General features: G+C 39.5%; 1 protein-coding gene across 2 annotated transcripts in view; it reads left to right on the forward strand.

The window, feature by feature from the left end:
- The window catches only part of GABRB1 (gamma-aminobutyric acid type A receptor subunit beta1), a 98505-nt gene extending 97004 nt beyond the window's left edge, over positions 1-1501 (forward strand). For both annotated transcript variants that reach the window (XM_088131106.1, XM_088131107.1), the window contains exon 9: positions 1154-1501. In XM_088131106.1, the coding sequence (XP_087987232.1) occupies positions 1154-1501 (348 nt within the window). The remainder of the gene's footprint in view (positions 1-1153) is intronic.
- The last annotated feature ends 17456 nt before the right edge of the window (positions 1502-18957 follow it).

Here is an 18957-nt window from a genome sequence, read left to right on the forward strand (position 1 = left end):
CAAAAGGGCAGCGTACTGGTAGTTATTTCTGCTTTGTCGTTACTGTATTCTTTCCTCCCAGTGATGGAAAGAGGTTTTGTTCAAGCTGTTGTCTTGCATGTCAGAATAACTAGCCTTGTTGTGTGTGTGTGTGTGTGTGTGTGGCTGTGTGTGTGTGCGTGGCTGTGTGTGTGCCTATGAGGGGGCAGCTTGCTTCTCAGCCTCAGCCAGCAAAATATCACGGTTCTGCCCTGCCTGAAGTCACATCATAGTGTCTGGGCCGAGGGAGCCTGAACCCACCACGCCCTTCTCCATGTCAGCCATCACAGCATCTCTTTCATGGCACATCCTGCTTAGCAATGAATTCTTAGGTGGAAATCTGGCAAGCACAATGAGATTGCTTTGACCTGGGGTCATTTCTTGAAGAAAGAGAGAGAATACAGATGAACCTTACAGACTCCACAGTTTTAACCACTGTCAGGGCAGTTGTACTGAAATGATGGAGATAACTTCTCATATCATAAGGAGGACATGCTCATAATACCTCACCTTCCGGTCACCCGTTGGTATCTGGGACAAGCCACAGGGATATCATTTGCATCATGACATCTCCATGCCAGTGTCTTGAATTATGTGATTTGCATATTTTGTGCTATGATATCAGTGTGCCTGTAACATCACTAGTCCCTACTATGGACACCCATGTGCCCCCCAACGTATCTCTGGCAGCTTCCCTGGATGCTGCGAAGTCAGTGCAAAATAGACAGTAAGGAATGTTGCCATTGCCATTGAAACTGAAATAAAATGACAAGATCTTCAGGGAAACAGACCAAGATTCTATTTCAGCAAACTCTTTCAATATTCCCTGAACAGGTTGGCCCTGGGAAAAATCCAGGCTGGGTCCTGCCTAGAGTAGACCACTTGCAATCTATAGGGCTGAAGTTAGCTTTGATTAATCTGAGCTTCGCTGAAAGCAACGAGACTATTCACAAATAAATAACACAATTTAAAAATTGTTAACAATGCATTCGCTGAAAGGAACGGGCTTTCCTGTCCTTTTGTGGGGGGCGTGCTGTCATTCGCTCTTGGGCGGGCCATGGTTTCAGCTAGCTTGCAGGAATGTAAAGAGCACTAGTGGTGTGGAGGCTCTCTCTAAAGTGTACCCCTCCTTTAGATTGACACCTGTGGGAATATCCTTCTTACTACCTTGGAAATGAGAAATGAAGTCAGCAGCTCCGATGTCCTTGCGAGTTTGAATGATCCAAGAGCCACCATGTACTCCTACGACAGTGCCAGCATCCATTACCGGAGACCAGCTACCATGAAAGACCTCAACAGCAGAAGCACCTTGGACAGACACACGGTCCACCAAAAGGGACGACTACGGAGAAGAGCATCACAGCTCAAAGTCAAGATCCCAGATTTGACTGACGTTAATTCCATAGACAAGTGGTCCAGAATGGTCTTTCCTATCACCTTTATTCTTTTTAATGTCGTCTACTGGCTTTATTACGTGCACTGAGTGATGCTGTGATCCCTCCACCCAGTCATCCCAGACACCATTTCCTCCTCTCTTCACTTTCTGCCAACCTTAAGGAAGGTTCACAGTACAGTGTTCAGCCATTCAGTGGGCTAGGGCGTCCTTTTACTCACATCCCCCAAATTAAACCCTGTTTACTCCAAAAAACGAAAGTATCTCTTTGAATATCTTACCATTCTTTTAGATCTGCTTTCAAAGAGCAATGACGTTGACGACACAAGTGCTTTTCTCCTGTTTTGTTTAAGACTATTTCTGGTAATCTTTCCTTTCCTTTTTTGCTTAACATTTAACACGTGAAATGAAATTCTGTCCAGTTCCACCCTTCTCTAAAAATCGGTGTCTAATGGCATCGCAGTAGTATTTACCAAACAAAGTTCAAACATCTGTCTGCAAAGCAAGACAGATTACAGCTTCAATCCTATGCACATTCACTGAGAAGGAGACCCACCTGCACAACTCTTGAGTAATCACACGTAGGTTTTCAGTGCATGTCTTTGGTTATGAATAAGCGATTGGAACAATATATGATTTTACAGCGCGAAAAAGTACACGGGTATACAAAGACCTACCGACATTGATGGGACAGAATTAGAGCTGCATTGTTAAATAAATCCATCTATTAATTTGTAAATTTCAAACATTTTTATAAATTAAAATGTGCTCCTGCTGATACAGGTGGCATCTATTTTTCAAGCGATTAATGCTTTTAATACACATCTTTAAATATTGGGGATCGTAAGAAATAGCTGAGAAGGAACCTGGTTTCTCTCACACACGGAATAAAAGTTCATCTCTTGGAAAGTGGTACCTGCTGTGATGAATTAATGGATTTCCTTTCAACCAAAAGAATGATTTCCTTCAAAATCATTCCTTTATTCATATGCACATTTACCCTGCTTTAATTAATATTGGATTAGAATTCATACATTCAGTCAATAAGGACAGCTTTAAGTAGCAACAGTACTAGAAAGAATATATAATATGTGTCTTAGTATCTTGGCCAGCAGAAGTCCACAATAGTTGCAAAGCTTTACTGTAATGCAATGTTTCTCAACCTTGGCGACTTGAAGATGTGTGGACTTCAAGTCCCAGAATTCCCCAGCCAGCATGGCTGGCTGGGGAATTCTGGGAGTTGAAGTCCACACATCTTAAAGCTGCCAAGGTTGAGAAATATTGCTGCAATGTACTGATGTAACATAGTACGTCAAGTTTGCTGGAAGAAAAGGATGTTCCCTTCCACTTCCATTAAAGGCTATTTTAAACCTGTATCAGGTTATCACTTTAACCATCATCCATCTATCCCAGGAATCCTGGGAATTATTGTTGGGGGGAAGGAAAGACATTGAGAATTCTTCACGGGTTATTTTTGCCAGATAATAGAAATTTACGTTCCATGGGGAAAGCTACGGCTATGGCAGAAACCTGCTTTAAGGGCCAAGGTGGATGAATCTCTAGCTACATCATTAGTTCTTGTATGTCTTCTATTTAGTAGAGAGCAGCCCTGAGGTGGCCAGACCAGGATCATGCAGCCTTCAAAGCCCCTCTCTGACTATGATTGCTAAAAAAAAAAAAATTGTTGGCACAAATTCCTTTTATTTTGAGATGGGGAAAGGTGAACTCTGACAATAAGCCTTAAAATGGGCTGACCCTTGTTTAAAAAATGGGGGGGGGCTGCCAATTTCCTCCAAACCTGGCTCGATGTGTGATTTGGACCCATCCACTTCATGGCCTTCAGTCCTCGTCCCAAAATATTAAATATTGGTGGCATCTCTTGACCACCAAAGGTTGGCCCACTCCTACGGTAAGCGGTGGGCTGAGAAAAGAGGAACCTTGATATTTTCCTTCTTGTGATTCTAATCCAGATAAATAGCCTTTTAGTCTACAACTGCTGTTTTCAGGAAAGCTGCTGTTAGTATCCAGGGCAGTTTCTTTCTGACACAATTAGCAGATGTGGGGAAAATGATCCAAAGTGAAACCATGATGGAACGTAGATAATAAAAGCCTCCTCCGTCACTCCGCCTTCAGATAACAGCCTCTGCTTTTGAGTTAAGGGGGCAAAGCGTGCCAGAGTCAAGTAATTAATAGCATAGCAGTTATAACCCTTTGATATAAGTATGTCCGTACCTCAGAGTAGAACCGCCAGATCGGGCCTGCAAAGATTAGCATGATCGCTAGATGGCAGAGTTGGCAATCTCCTTGTTGCCATCTACAGGTGGTCTGGATTTTTGCAGCACCAATCAGATAGGCCCAAAAGGCATGAAAGAGGAATGGAGTATCATGAGTAATACAAGGTCCGTTACAAGTATTATCTGATGAGCAGGGCCTGGTCCTGGAAATGTAAGGAGAGACTAAAAAGTTCATTGGTATCACATAGACCTCCTCCCTCCCACCCCAACTTAGATGAGTGAGCAAATTCATGGGGATGTATTTTGATGACATCATCTTACAACGTCCCCAATGAGAGAGGCATTAGAATGGCACAATTTTGTATTGACTGTATCTTAGAGATCATGTTCTTTCATTTTCCTGGGGATAACAAAGCTCCTTTTTAATTTAGTTATACTGGTAATGTGTGTCTACAGACAAAAGCCTTAAGCTATATTCATCATATACCACCAGATTCCTTCCTTCCTTCCTCCTTCTCTCTCTCCCTGCTCCCCCCGGTCAGTGCATCCTTTGAAAATAACTAGGACTGTCCTTTGGACCTCATGTAAACACCACCCTCCTTTGCTATTCATGGAAGCAGTGTCCCTTTTTTTAGACTACCACACAAGTCTAAAAGCAAGAGGGCACCGCTTTAAGAGTCCAATAACCGACAATGGCTGCTTTAAAGAATAGCAGAGAGGCGCTATGCTCAGTGAGGTCCAGAGCACTCCTTTCCGATCATTTCTGAAGACTACGCAGCTCGAATATCATCACTGGATAGACACACACAGACACATGCCGGCTTATGCGTGTACGCAGGGAGCGATCCGTTACGCTCGTGAGTAGTAGATTTTGTGATTTTCAGAAAAAAGTAACACTGCTTATCTAGTGACAACATTCTGCGAAATCTCGCGTGTGCCCTTGCTGCTCTTGTACATGGAAATTGCTTTTCAGGCAATGCACGGTGCCCTCTGAACCTTCTTCCCACAGTGTGTCTGAGCCACTGAAGCTTCGGGGAACAGAAAATGCCCATGTTCCGTCACTGCTAGACAAGAATGCCTATAATGTGACTCGCCTTCCCTTGCCACACATTTTCCTGACCTCACAATCTTCTAACAGAAACTGATCAACAGTCTCACCTTGCCAATTCTGTCTCCTTTGTCCTTGTTCTGTTTCCACATTCTTTTTTTTTTCTCCTTAATTAGAAAAATGGGTTAAAAGCAGCTGGAGTGGTTCCGTTACAGATGCTAAACCAGGGCCTCTCTGGAAGTTGAGCTTTCTGGAGAATTAATGGAACAGAAATATTTGTTCATGTATATATTAAAAAAAGCAAAAACTTGATATAACATGAAACAACCCAAATGTATACATTATTAGTGAAGTATAATTTCCTGTAAGTTGTAGCGACAATCTGGTTTCTTGTTAAATAGTTTGGTGGCAAACTTCCCCATAACTCAAATCCCTGCCCTTCTTGTTTAAGGAGGGAGCTCACATGCACAAATAAAGGTATATCGCATCTAACTTTTCCTGTGCAATGCGGGGTGATCATAACTGATCCCATGTGAGAGGGTGGGCGTAGCAGCAGCGTGAACCATCTCGTCAAGATTCAGTTTACACTTTTGATAATGTCACCTAGCAATTAGACCACATCCGTTACACTCGGTGAGTTTAGTGCCCCAAAGTGCCCTTAATGTGAAAGCTTGTCTTTATTATATCACTGAAAACTCAGGACACAGAACCAATACAAAATTTTGACTCAGCCTGTAAGTATATAGCATATACAGAACGGGAAATAGAAACGTTAGCATATAATTATTTGCTGAAAAATTGCCTTCAAAGCATCTGTTGCAAAACATGATAGGACACAGTAGAACTAGTGTACACACATGGGTTTTCATTTGTCTGTTTGTTGCCTTTGAGTCATTGTTGACTCCTGGCAACTGTTGGACCAGTCCCTGCGGTGTCCTTGGCAAGATTTCAGAAGTGGTTTGCCATTGCCTCCTTCCTAGGGCAGAGAGGGAGTGACTGGCCCAAGGTCACCCAGATGGCTTTGGGCCCAAGGCGGGACTAGAACTCACGGTCTCCCGATTTCTAGCCTGGTGCCTTAACCCTACACCAAACTGGCTCTCTTTCTTTCTTAGAACGGCTCCCAGTAAGCAATGGTCAGCCCAGAAAAGGAGCAATTAGGTTGCTGATTCTCATTTAGGCCACCCCATTCCTAGGTGTGCTATAGTGGAATTGTTGACTGAAGTGAGTCCAGAAAGTTCATGTGAAATAAAACTTTCCATTCCCAACTATCTTAGGCTGCAGTTCCTTGCCAACACAGTTTGCAATGAACAATATTCAAACCCTGTTAGATTTGCTACTTAATTTAAGGAATTAGACTAGGAGTTAAAGCTATCTAGAGCAGTGTTTGTCAGCCTCAGCAACTTCAAGGTGTGTGGCCTTCAATTCCCAGAATTCCCCAGCATGGCTGGCTGGGGAATTCTGGGAGTTGAAGGCCACACACCTTGAAGTTGCTGAGGCTGACAAACACTGCTCTAGAAGGTATGAATAACACAGAGACATTGATAATGTTAATTCGTGCAGGAAAAAAATCTGTAGAGTTAAAAAGCAAAGAAGGGAGCAATTACAGTAGAGAGTGTATTAGTACAGAGACTTTAACCACTTCCCTGACATTTATTTAACATATTTTAAGCAGCACGGTTAATTGTAATCCTAAAGATATGGGGCATGTGTGTGCGTGCAAGCTCTGTTTTCCTCTGCTCAGAAAACAGGCAATATGAAAAGGGGATCATCAAATGTCAGCCCAACTTTCTCTTCTAAATCAAATCTTATTTTCATAGGTTACCATAATCCTAAATTCACTTACTTAAGTGAAAGTAAGCTCTGCTGAATAGAGAAGAAAGTATTTCTGAAGGAACCCACTCAAGTTCCGTGCTTCTATGAGCCGGATCTACGATAGATCTAGATAAATCTAGATAGATCTACGATAGATCTAGATAAATCTACGAGCCGGATCTATCCCAAAGGAAGCCGGACTTCCGTTGGCTATTAAAAACAATTTAGCTACACGAAAGGCATGTATTAATAAAATAAAGTTTAGAATTTAATGGAATAAAGTTTAGAATTGAATGGAAATGACACAAAGGCATTTCCCAGTGGCCCAACTCAAGAGGGTGACACAACAACAGCCAAGTAACTTGCCATTTCTCCTGCTTTTATGTGTAGCAACACTGTATGTTTAGGCTTTTAAAACTTACTCATGTCTGAATGTGGATTTAGTGCTACATATTCTGTGGTAGGTCCAGAGATGTTATCCTACCTGGAATCTGATTCATGTGGCATTGAATATACAACCTTTCACTGTTACTGCTCATACAACATTCACACGTCGAGGTTCTGCACCTCAGGAGTACACAATGATCACAGATGACTGTACGCACACAACACAACATACATACAGCATTGAGCATATAGAACAGTAATAAGGCTTTTGGGATCTCGGTAGAGTTGTCCCTTGATACAAAAAAAAAAATTTGTAGTTCCTAATTGTGGGTGGGTAGTATAGTTGGACTAGGGCTAATTGTCATCCACCTCTTAAAAGATGTGATCTCCATCAAAAGTTGCCAGCTTTTGTGTAATTGAGGCTCTAATCACACTAGCACATTTCATTCAGAATACAACACAGCAGGGTTTCCTACTGTGTTATATCTACCCAAGGGAATGGGTGAAAAGTGCAAAAAAAAAAATTGTTCTTAAGAAGCAAAATGAGTAATGAATATGACCACCTTGTGTTCTACTTGTCTCCCAGAGCATTTGTTCGCTTGGATGATCCTCCTAAAAATGATGAATGTCCATATATAATACTTTTTTTCCATAAAATCTGTTATTAAAAAGAGAGAGAGAGAGAGAAAGCTTCAGTTTAGCTAACGCAATGTAGCCATTAGCCAATAAGCTATCTATCTTGATTTGGAGTTCTCAGGACAATTCAAAGAAAAGCTGATAAAAAAAGGGGACCTTTTGGACAGGATTGACTGAAATAGATATCTCGTATGGCAGGGTTCCTCAACCTTGGCAACTTGAAGATGTGTGGACTTCAACTCCCAAGCTGGCTGGGGAATTCTGGGAATTGAAGTCCACACATCTTCAAGTCGCCACGGTTGAGGAACCCTGTCGTATGGGACCTAATCTTCATAAAGCCTTTATTCCTATTCATTTGCTCTTCAGATGCCATCTTACAATCCCCCGCTGGTTTTTCCAACCTAAATGTCTCAGGGCATTTGAAGTTCCACTGGTAGCAGTATCTTCCTTCTTTATTGTTGAAGTGTTATCCTAATCTCCTTACAGCTAAAGAAGTACCCAAAGTGCAGAGAATTTTTTTGAAGGTGAACTAAGGTTTATTTAAAAGAATTTGCTCACGCTGTGCCTATGCCTTCGCTCTTGAGAGTGGTACTGAAATCCATGAAATACGAATCCATGTTTGTTACAAAAGTGCCTTGTTCAAATAAGCCTTGACTGAATTCCCTTTTGATTGAGCCAAACTTTTTATAGAGAAGTGTGTCCCCTCTCACTGTTCTATCAAACTGTATGTGTAAATACTTAATATTATGATTAGGTAAAAAATTAATTCACTGCCATGTGCTGTCAGCATGGGAAGTATACGCAAATAACAGGATATATTTGGGGTGATGGTTAGGACATAGCTCAGTAAGAAACTGAGTCACGATCAGCTTTCTTGACATTCATAAAAATTGGTCCCAAATTTCAGTTCAAGTCTCTTTTTTAAAGTCTAATTTCCAAAAATATTTTAGAAGAACCTTAAACGCACATCCATAGGATAGCTCTAATGGGCAATTGTCCTATGTGCACTTCACAAAAATCTGTCCTAAATCTTTCTTTAATGAGATATACTCTTAGACGGCACCTATATCCAAATGCTGGTCTATTTTCTGCCAGTACGATTCCTGAAACTGATCATCATCAAAAACTGACCCCAGCCATTTGTTGTCCCAGCTCATTAAACCAGGGTGTGCTTGTCAAAGCCTAGTAAGTGAGTTGGCATTAAGCAGAAACTAATGGAACAAATAGCTCTATGTTCATTCACCATTTACCTCTGGCCCTTGGAAATCTGGATAAAATATCACCTGTCAAGCTGAAGAGATCAATCGGAACTAATGGCTTGCCTCATAAGAATATTATTGCATGACAATGAGATGCCTTTCTACCTCCATCACTCTTCTTTGTCACCTCTGAAGAGCTAATGCCACCCTAAGATTAAAAGCAAAGTGGCACCAACATTTAAATGAGTCCATCAATGTGCATGATGGATATGACCATGGAGAAGTTCTACCCATTACCGCAGCCTCAGTTAATTATTTATTTAACCAAGCAGATGTGTCTTTCAGTCAGATGGGCTCTGGCTGCAGGTAATGTAACACTGTCAGAACATGGCCATGATGCCTAACAACCTCGGGTGTGGACTTAGCGGGGAACAAAAGTCACCCGTGTCCATCCACCACCTTTTGACAATAAGGCAGCCTGCTCGGCTCCTCCTCTGTGTCCATGGCCTGTAGAATATTGAGGTTCCCAAACAGTGTGAAGGTGCTCCTGAAGTATAGGCACTGGAGTCAGAGGGGTGAGCAAAGGGGCAGGTAGCGAAACGTGCTGTGATGTCATGACACACATTTCAGCCTTTTCACATCTTTGTGGTTTGTATGGGATGCCTGTTCCCTGAAGCTGGGGAAAAAAATCATTAGAAGCTTTTTGGATGGACACAGAAGAATATGAACTTCTGAATGAAAAGACATTGAAAGTCCTATTGCGGTTTTTTTTCAACATCAATACAATACAATACAATACAATACAATACAATACAATACAATACAAATACTTTAATGACCAAGTATAAAATATACACAAGGAATTTGTCTTCAGTGACGAACAGCAAGATCAACAGTGCGTTTGGATAGCAACAAAAATTAATAAACTTCACTTTGTGAAAGTAGACATCCAGCACTTACTACCCCAAAACCAAATATCAAAGTAGACAAAATGTTATGTTGAGATTTTCTTTAATAAATCTCAGTCTAGCAGTTGATGATCTGCAAACTTATACTTCCTCATCTGACCTACCTAGAATATCCTGTGATTTTATCTGAATGTACTCCCCCCCAATATGAAATCACGCAAATGAATATATTTTAGCATGTAATTTTACAAGGAGGATAATTCTGCAATGCTAACAAATGTAGATCAGAAATCTGTTGTATGAACCATTGGGTCATTTACCTAATATAAACCCAACAGATTGTCACTACTTAAAGTCTGTATAATATTGCTTAATGGTTGCTGTAATGCGGTATTTCCATGTTTGAAATTACTCTTCTGTTGAATAAAAAAAGAACAAGATATGATGAATATGTGGAAGTCCAGCTCAGTGAGATGACTAAATCACCATATTAACTTGAGATCCATCAAGGCTATACTGGCTGGAAGCAAAACTAGAATTTATCATAACTCCTGGTGGATTATTATATGCCTCTATGGGAACTGTAATCAGCTTGCTAGATGACAAGTTATGCAAACCTACTGAAATGTCTTTATTTATTTGGCATTATTTGTATACCACTGACTCCACATAGATTCTCAGCAAATAAAAAAAATAGACATACAGTTCAAAAGCCATTAAAATCAATAACACAAAATCCATCTGCCTCTCCAGCCTCCCAATTAAGCAGTCCCTCATTTATAAAAGTCCTCAGTAATTCTCCATTAAAAATTACTCATAAATTCCTCTGCCAGGTACCAAGATTTAATTAAGCTGTCAGCACCTCCTCCCTAAATATGTAGCTATCCTTGTGACCACCTCATAGGGCGAGGATTTTAATACAATTCTGTTTGCTTCTCTCGGTGTATTACCACTGGTGCCTTCAGGTGCCAGTGAATTAACCTGGTGGGCTGATCCTATACAGAACTTCCCCAGAAACATGGAAGAAAAAAAACTGAAACTTTTTATAATCACTTTATCTATTGTATAAAAGTTTTCTATTGCCATTGACTTGAACAACCGCTTATTATGACGACGGGTAAGCAAAAGCAACATATCTAAACTCTACAGGTTTTATCCACAAGAAGATTGAAACGATGCCCAATATAAATTTTAGTTAAATTGTATGGTTATTGTTATTGCTAGCCACTGAGAGTCTTGAGAGAATCTAATAAGAGCATAGAGATCTAATAACTGGTGGACGGGTCAGTTGTCCACTGGTGTTTAGGATGGCATCTTCTCTCAAAGAACAGTAGTCAGTAGCAAGCTCATGTTGCCCAATATGATGGTCCAAATCTATGGTTCATTGCTTGAAACCTATCACAAAACCTTTAAGAGCTATTTTCCTCAAGAGAGTGTCACAATGACGGTTAAATTGCCATTGTCCAAGATGATATGGAAATCTAAATCTTCTGCTAGCCTGTTGAAAGCTATGGTATTTCTGACTTTTTCCAAAAGAGAAGACCACGGCTCTCTACAGGTGGGTCTGCAACCAACTGAGATGTCATCGAAAGGACAAAACATGCGTTGCGATGTGCTGCGGTATCATGCAACGTCATGAGACAAACTCTGCCCCTGTGCCACACGGTGATGCAAGCAGAGAACAGGCAGAGTTGTGGTTGGGAATCACGCTTTGTGCTTCATCGTTTGCCCCCCCCACCCCCCGTTCACGGATACCTGGGGTTCAGAAAGCAATTTGATGCAAAGATGAGGGCTCAGCTAAGTCTTAAGAACTGGCTCTTCCCCCAAGCCCTGGGACAAGGCGAGTTGGAGATGGAAGATAGTGGGGTTGGCTGCACTGAAGGGGATGGTCCTGGTGCCAGGTGTTGGTTTCTGCTTTCATCGTTTTGTTGCTGTTGTCGTTTTATGACGTTTGGTTTTATATAGCTGTTGTGAGCCGCCAGAGTTGTGGTTTTAAGATGGGCAGCCATTCAAGTCTTTTAAATAAATAAATAAATAAATAAATAAATAAATAAATAAATAAGCTGTGGGAGGAATTCTGCTTCTCATACAGTACTCTAGAAGTGATCTTCAAGTATATCTTGTGTCCAGGTAGCAACCGTGGCAAAAACTGCTTCCACATTCCATAAATTTACCAACTTCTATTCTTCCTGAACCCACTGGGCCTAGCAATAGTTAGATAAGCCTTGGTTATTCCATGATTACACCTTAAAACAGTTTAGCTCCTGGCAGTTTGTTTTGGTTTGACCCTTTCTGGGTACAACAATCTGTAGGGACAGTTGTTTTAAAGATGCTCCTCCCCACCCCCACTTCAGAGCAGCAGCAACTGCAGGGAGAGTCAAAAACGGCAACATGGTGGTTGCAGCTGTGCAATCAAAGCCCCGCCCTTCTGTTGCACACGCGCACACGTAAAGGGCGGAGCTTCAGTTCTGCTGCTTCAGCGCCTCACTCAGCGGATATCTGGAGCTCCCAAATACAGGGATTTTGCAAGTTTTTTCGAATTCTCTTCAGCAGCATATGGTAACGCTTTGACTGTGAATTTTGTTTTAATTGTGTTTTTTTTAATTTTATTTCTGCTTGTTTAATTTGGTTGCTTTTAACTTATTTTGTATTTTTTTGTTGTTAACTACATTGCCTGTCCTGCTGGCACAGAAAGGTGGGTCATAAATGAAATTAATTAATCTATCAGTGGCTCCATTAGGACTATCACTGTGTCTCGCCCTAAGCAAATATTTTTCACTTAATCAAAAGAAGTTTCTAATGCAATTCCACAATTACAACATCTCCCTTATACATGTAAAGAAATCCCTTTTGTTCCTGGCTCACACCAATCTCATGTACAAAATCTTCAAGACATGTTTTAATGAACCCATCCATCTTGAAATGCTAAATAATTTTTTCACGAAAACTTAAGAACACAAATACAGACTTTCAGTTCTGTTATTGCTTGGAGATAAGATCAAAATGTTTTTGAACCATTCTTTTGACATGGTTTGGAATAGCTTTTACACAACTGTAATTTATGGGAACCAGTTGCTGAAGGGATCACCTTAAATGTTTGTTTTCCCAACTGAAAGGAAAGATTTCTAGGAAATATGAAAATAAACAGAATGCCAAGGAGGAGAAATAGACTTATTTTTTATGATTAACTTTTCTACTTTGTATAAATAAATGCTGCATTTTCCAATTCAAATTCCTGATCTGTTAGAGCAATGTGAATTTCTGTACATGCTTTTTACACATTCAAACCTGAGTGTTTGTTCTGTGTTTTGTGTAACAGTTTGTGTACTATATTTGTTAGGGTAGTTCTCTATTGTTTATAAATGCATGGTTGAGGTGAGTGTTGCACATATGTAAAAAAGAAAAGAAAAAAAAGCCCACTTAATGTAGCATCAGTGTTGTTTGCTGTCAACACCAATGTTTAGATGTTTTTCCAAACTGTTCTCTTGGTCTAGACTGTACATTTTATATGTTTCAAAACTCTGTAAAGCCCATGATACTGTGATTATTTGCATATGCTGATTCAACTGATCTATTACTGTATGGGAGCAAAGGCCCAGTCAACATGAGGAAGCCAGTGCAAGGCCATTACTCCTGCTCATTTCACATCATTGGGGCCAATTTCAGCTGGGAACAGGGTGCCGTTGATCACTTTAAAAGTCCAGCTGGAAAAAGAAAGCAAAGTATGTCAAGGGCGCTTGTTGCCATTTTCTTTAAAATGCCAACAGTTACAGGAGCACATCCTTCCTTGTGTTTAATCAAGGATGGTAATGTTTCTGAGCTTCAAACATTTCTGCCTCTATGCGTGCAAATCTCCGTGAGTCGGCTTCTCCCGGGATCATCCGTGAGTGAAACATCTCATCCCCCTTGTTTTCCCGAGGAGGTGCTTCTTCACACCCAACGTCCTTCCGTAAGTGGCACTCAGAACTGTGCAGCCTTAAATCACGTAAAACGCTCTTTAGGTGACCAATCTGAGCTAGAGATTATAGCAAGGACTCCCCTGAGCAACGAAAGGATTACGGCATTAAATAAAATTGTGAGAAGTGCTTCATCACAAAGCTTCTAATGTCCATAGCTAAATTGGGTAAGTACTCAAATGCCCCAAAATATAAAAGTACATATCTACAAACTGACCTGAATAGAAGTTGCAGCCCTAGATGGAAATAACCTCACTGCTCTTCCTGAATCGCCTATTTGTAGGTAAACCTGAACGCTCTCTGAGCATTAATAGATTTTGAGAGTTGTTGGAAGTGAGGGGTTTACTCCTCTGTTTAATCCACAACTTTATTCCCCACCTTTTTTCCTATCCGTGTTCTAAATACCAGATTACCGTTAATGAATCATTTGGGCTTTTCCAAACAGTCTTGTAACTAAAACAAGACCTTTGTAAAGATACTCATTTGTATTTTACATGACTAGGGTTTTGTAAATAAGCAAATTGAAACTTAAGGTGATAGACTGCACACACCCGTTTACTGCGTTAGTGCAATATCTTTCCTCAGGGTACATTTAGCCTAGATTATCCTCTCAACAACCCCATGAGAGAAGCCAGGTTGATTAATAGTAACTGTCTCTAGACCACCCTAGTGTGCTTTGTGTCCAGTTGCAGATTTGAGCCCAGGCCTCACCAGTACTCAGTCCTACCTTTGAGAAATGACAAAGTGCATAACATTTGGAAGGTGACAAGAACCCCTGGTTGGTGGACATTCAGCTTCTGCTTAAAGTATTTGAGGGTCACTTTTCTGATCCAACTAGCTGCATCAGAGGAGCCCCCTCTTTTATTCCCATTTGGGCCTTTTCTATATCATTGTAAGTTATCTTTTTTCCAGCGACACAGAAACATTCTTTTAAATATTTCATCGTCCTCATCACTTAGAAACCTCAGTATTCCTAGTCCCACCATTTCTCTCTCCACATCGATTCTGTTCTTGCTTTTTCATACGGTTTGATTTTACGTTTCTGTATTCTAAGAAACAATGCCGAATCAAAGCATAATGAGAACAATGTTCATTACTGCGATATGAAAACAGCTATTGGCCTTCTGTTTCTTATGCTGTATTTCTTTCTACTTTCCTGTTAAATGCTGCAGCAGCTAGGAGGTAAAAAAAAAAAAAACCACAAAGATAAATTACAAGAGAGTAGCATTATCTACCTTTTACCATTAAGCCATTTTTCATAGCTTCTGAAAGTGTAATAAATGTAAATTTAGTTGATGTATTCCTAGTAACCAAATAAACATTTTTAAAATAGCTTTCAATTGTAGTGACTTACTTTCTACACACCAAAGAAGGGGGACTTCAACATTTGTTATAAATCTAAATATACAGAATATATTATGTCTAAATTGCTTGCCTCCCTTTATTTTTTTCATAATTGGTTTACGGCAACTCTCACAGAAAAGGCTTTTACACCAATTCTTGCTTTGTCACATTTCAGCGTTATGGATAATTTTTGCTGTTCAAAAGCACTCTTCGACATACTGGCACTTAAATACTAATGGCGCATTATAAGTTAATATGCAGCTGTCTTCACAATTACATGCTAAAAACTGTTCACGCTTTTATATGTTGGGGCTACACCACCCTTTTCTGACTGCGTAAAATATAAGAGGCATTTCACAAATGTATAATTCTAGTCCCCAAAACAAACAAGCATAAATAAAAATAGCTTACTGAAGGTAGGGAACTTGCTGTATATTCAGACTTGTTTGACCACCAAGGAGATCCAAACTTAAACTTGAGCAATTACATGACCACAACATCAAAAGATTGCATTATGTTGGCTTGATGCAAGAGTGGAGACGATTCATAACTCAGGGTTGGATTGCTGGGTTCTTGGTATTATCTCTCAATATTTCATTATCTTCTTCAGTAATATCGTCAGTTAAGCCAAGTGGGGAAGGTGAGGTTTGATGTTTGTTGATGTACAACAGCTTACCCAACCAGCTGGGCAATTTTTCCTATTTGTTTTCATTCATCTAGTGTTGGTTCCTTCTTATGTGGGAGTTGCTTAAAAGGTGTGTAACAATCATGGTCAAATATGGTCATTTCCATCACCTGCCTTACGATGAGAGGTTATGTGTATGTGGGGACCTAGCCATAGAAGACATTGCCCAAGTTTTGTTTGACTATAAACTTTATGACTCACTCAGGCTTAATTATTTGTCCTCTCTGTTGGAAAGAAGTCCATTGGGACTCCAAACACAGATTATCCTATTTTCTTTCGGGCACAAATATCTTTATTGTGAGTAGGACTGCCAGGTTTGTGGACAAGGCAGCTCATTTGAGAGCCCGATATATAGAACAGATTGGAGTATCATGTAGGGGGGACGATCTCACATGAATCTGGCTTATGATATTAGCGATATATTATTATATTATTTTATAGTAGTATTATATTTAGTACTATCCCATTTTATTATTATAACATTTTATTGTATCATGGATTTTGTGTATTAGTTATTTGTTTTTCCTTTGCTGATGTTTCTTGTTCTTGTTGATATGGTTGTAAGACTAATCAATAAAGTTGAAAGAAAGGTGTGTAACACGAGTGATTAGATTGACAGACCTTGCAGTTAGTTTCTGTGATGGAATGGAATTATGAAGGCCAAGCTCAGGGAGATAAACATTTTCTTAGCTCACCAGAACCGCGTGGGAGGAACAAGAGGATGAGACCGACACCTCCCTGAGGAATTCACACTGTTGTGGCTGGAGGACTTTGGGAACTGGGGTTAGAGTCTGGGAAGATTGATGTCAGGCCTAGCCCAAGGAACTCCAAAAGACCATGCCAATTCAGTCCAGCTATGTTTATTAGCTACAACCTCTAGCAAAAATCTTCCCAGACTGAAATCCCAGCTCCCAAAGCCCTCCAGCCACAACAGTGTGAATTCCTCAGGGAGGTGCCGGTCTCATCCTCTTGTTCCTCCCACGCGGTTCTGGTGAGCTAAGAAAATGTTTATCTCCCTGAGCTTGGCCTTCATAATTCCATTCCATCACAGTTTCATAGAAAAAGGTCTGTTTATATGGCTCTGCACCCATAAAAACCATTTTCTTTATGGGCTTCTGGTGGTGGGCATGGTGGTTTGAGCATCTTTGAGATCATGGGGACAGCATCTCAGCTGTTTAGCGCTTTAACTTCCTCCGCACAAAGGAGGAAGCTTGAAATCATCCTATTTGATCTCCGGATGGCCATTCCTCATGAGTAAATCGCAACAGCGGAGCGTTTTGCGAGAGGTTCACAAGTGGAGCATCTGGGAGGCGAGGATTACATCTCCATTCGTGGCTGAGGTGCAGCCTGTAAAAGGACGCTGGAACCGACTGACCACCATTTCTAACCACTTTTGGATTATATCTATTCTTCAGTTTAAGAGAGACTTCTTTTTACAGCAGATAAGTATTTCTCTTGGTATTTTTCTCATTTCGGGGGTGGGGGGACTATAAATTTTGGGAAGATCAGGAAATTTAAAGTAATGAAATTTTTGAAATCTTTGCAAAAAGCGGGATAATTAAAGGAGTATAAGAAAGTTAACAATGGAAAAAGGGGAAGATTTTAACTAAAAATTATAGACCAATATCATTACTGAATAGTGGCTATAAATTATTTACAATGATTTTGGCAAATAGACTGAAAAGGGTTTTAAAAGATTTTATTCATGAAGGCCAATGTGGATTTTTACTTAAAAGACAACTAAAAGACAATGTTAGAACAGTATTGGACATTTTAGAAAATTTTGAACAGCATAATGAAAAACAAATTGCATTTTTTTTTTTTTTTTTGGACACAGAGAAAGCTTTTGACAACCTTAATTGGCCTTTTTTGTTTAAAGTTCTAGAAGATATGGATTTTGGCAAGAACTTTATAAAATGAGTTAAATCAATATACACACTACAGAAAGCACAAATGATTGTCAGTGGAAATTTAACAAACGCGTGAGATACAAACAAGAACAAAACAAGGATGTCCATTATCCCCACTTTTGTTTATCTTGGTTTTGGAAGTTTTGAACAGAGACATAAGACAAGATGAGGGGATAACAAGTGTAAAAATTTAAAAAGAGACATATAAATTGCGAGCTTTTGCAGATGATCTGGTGCTGGTGTTGGAAGAGCTATTGAAAGGGATAGAACTATGAATGAGCAAATTTAAAAGGTTTGGTGCACTAGCTGGTTTTAAGATTAATAAACAAAAGACAAAGATGATAACAAAAAATATGAAGACACAAGATCAAATGGAATTGATGAACAAAACAGGTTTCAAGTTTGAGAAAAAGGTAAAATACTTGGGTAATAATTTGACAAATATGGATTGCATGTTGCTTAATTATGTTAAGACATGGAATGAAGTTTAAAAAGACATGTTAAGATGGGAGAAACTACAACTGTCATTGCTGGAGAGAATTTCTGTGATAAAAATGAATGTTTTGCCTAGGATGTTATTTTTGTTTCAGACAATACCGATTGTGACTATTGATTTAGCATTTAAGCAATCGCAGAAGGGAATATCTAAATTTGTCTGGCAAGGCAAAAGATCATGAGTTAAATACAAGATGTTGCAAGATGCCAAAGAAAAAGGAGGTTTAGCTTTACCTGATTTGAAATTGTATTTTCCAGCTTGCTGTTTAGTCTGGATGAAAGAGTGGATGACACTGAGAAACAGAAAGCTATTGCACTAGAAGGACATGATTTGAGATTTGGATGGCATGGCTATTTATGGTACGACAAAGCTAAGGTTCACGTAGACTTCAAAAATCATTTATTAGACATGCCATTTTGAGAATTTGGAATAGATATAAATCTAGATTGTGTCCGAAAATATCTTTATGGCTATCACCACAAGAAGCATATCATAGGAGAAATTAATTAATTAATTAATTAATTAATTAAAGAAAGTAATTAAGCAGAAATGGTCAACTTATGGTGACATTTTAGATTTCTACCAGGGTGAATTTAAAATGAAATCAAGAGAAGATTTGACATCAGAAGGATGTATGCCTCAATGGTTTTCACATGTACAATTAGTAGAAAGATTTAAAGTTGATAAAAAGACATATGGTTTTGAACATGATAAAACTGTATCTGAAATTGAGTTATGTATTAACAATGAACATCTTATTGTTAAAATGTATAAACCTTTGTTGAGATTTGAAACAGATGAACGAGTTAAAGACTATATGATTAAATGGGCTAAAGCTTTTGGATACAAATGGAACTATGGGAAAATATGTGGAAGAAAGGGTTGAAATTTACATTATGTTATAATTTTAAAGATATTTTTCATAAAATGA

This window comes from Python bivittatus, unplaced genomic scaffold (assembly GCF_059951505.1).
Source record: "Python bivittatus isolate LINGU-HERP-01145 unplaced genomic scaffold, Pbiv_v1 ctg000970_np1212, whole genome shotgun sequence".
Classification (NCBI taxonomy): domain Eukaryota; kingdom Metazoa; phylum Chordata; class Lepidosauria; order Squamata; family Pythonidae; genus Python; species Python bivittatus.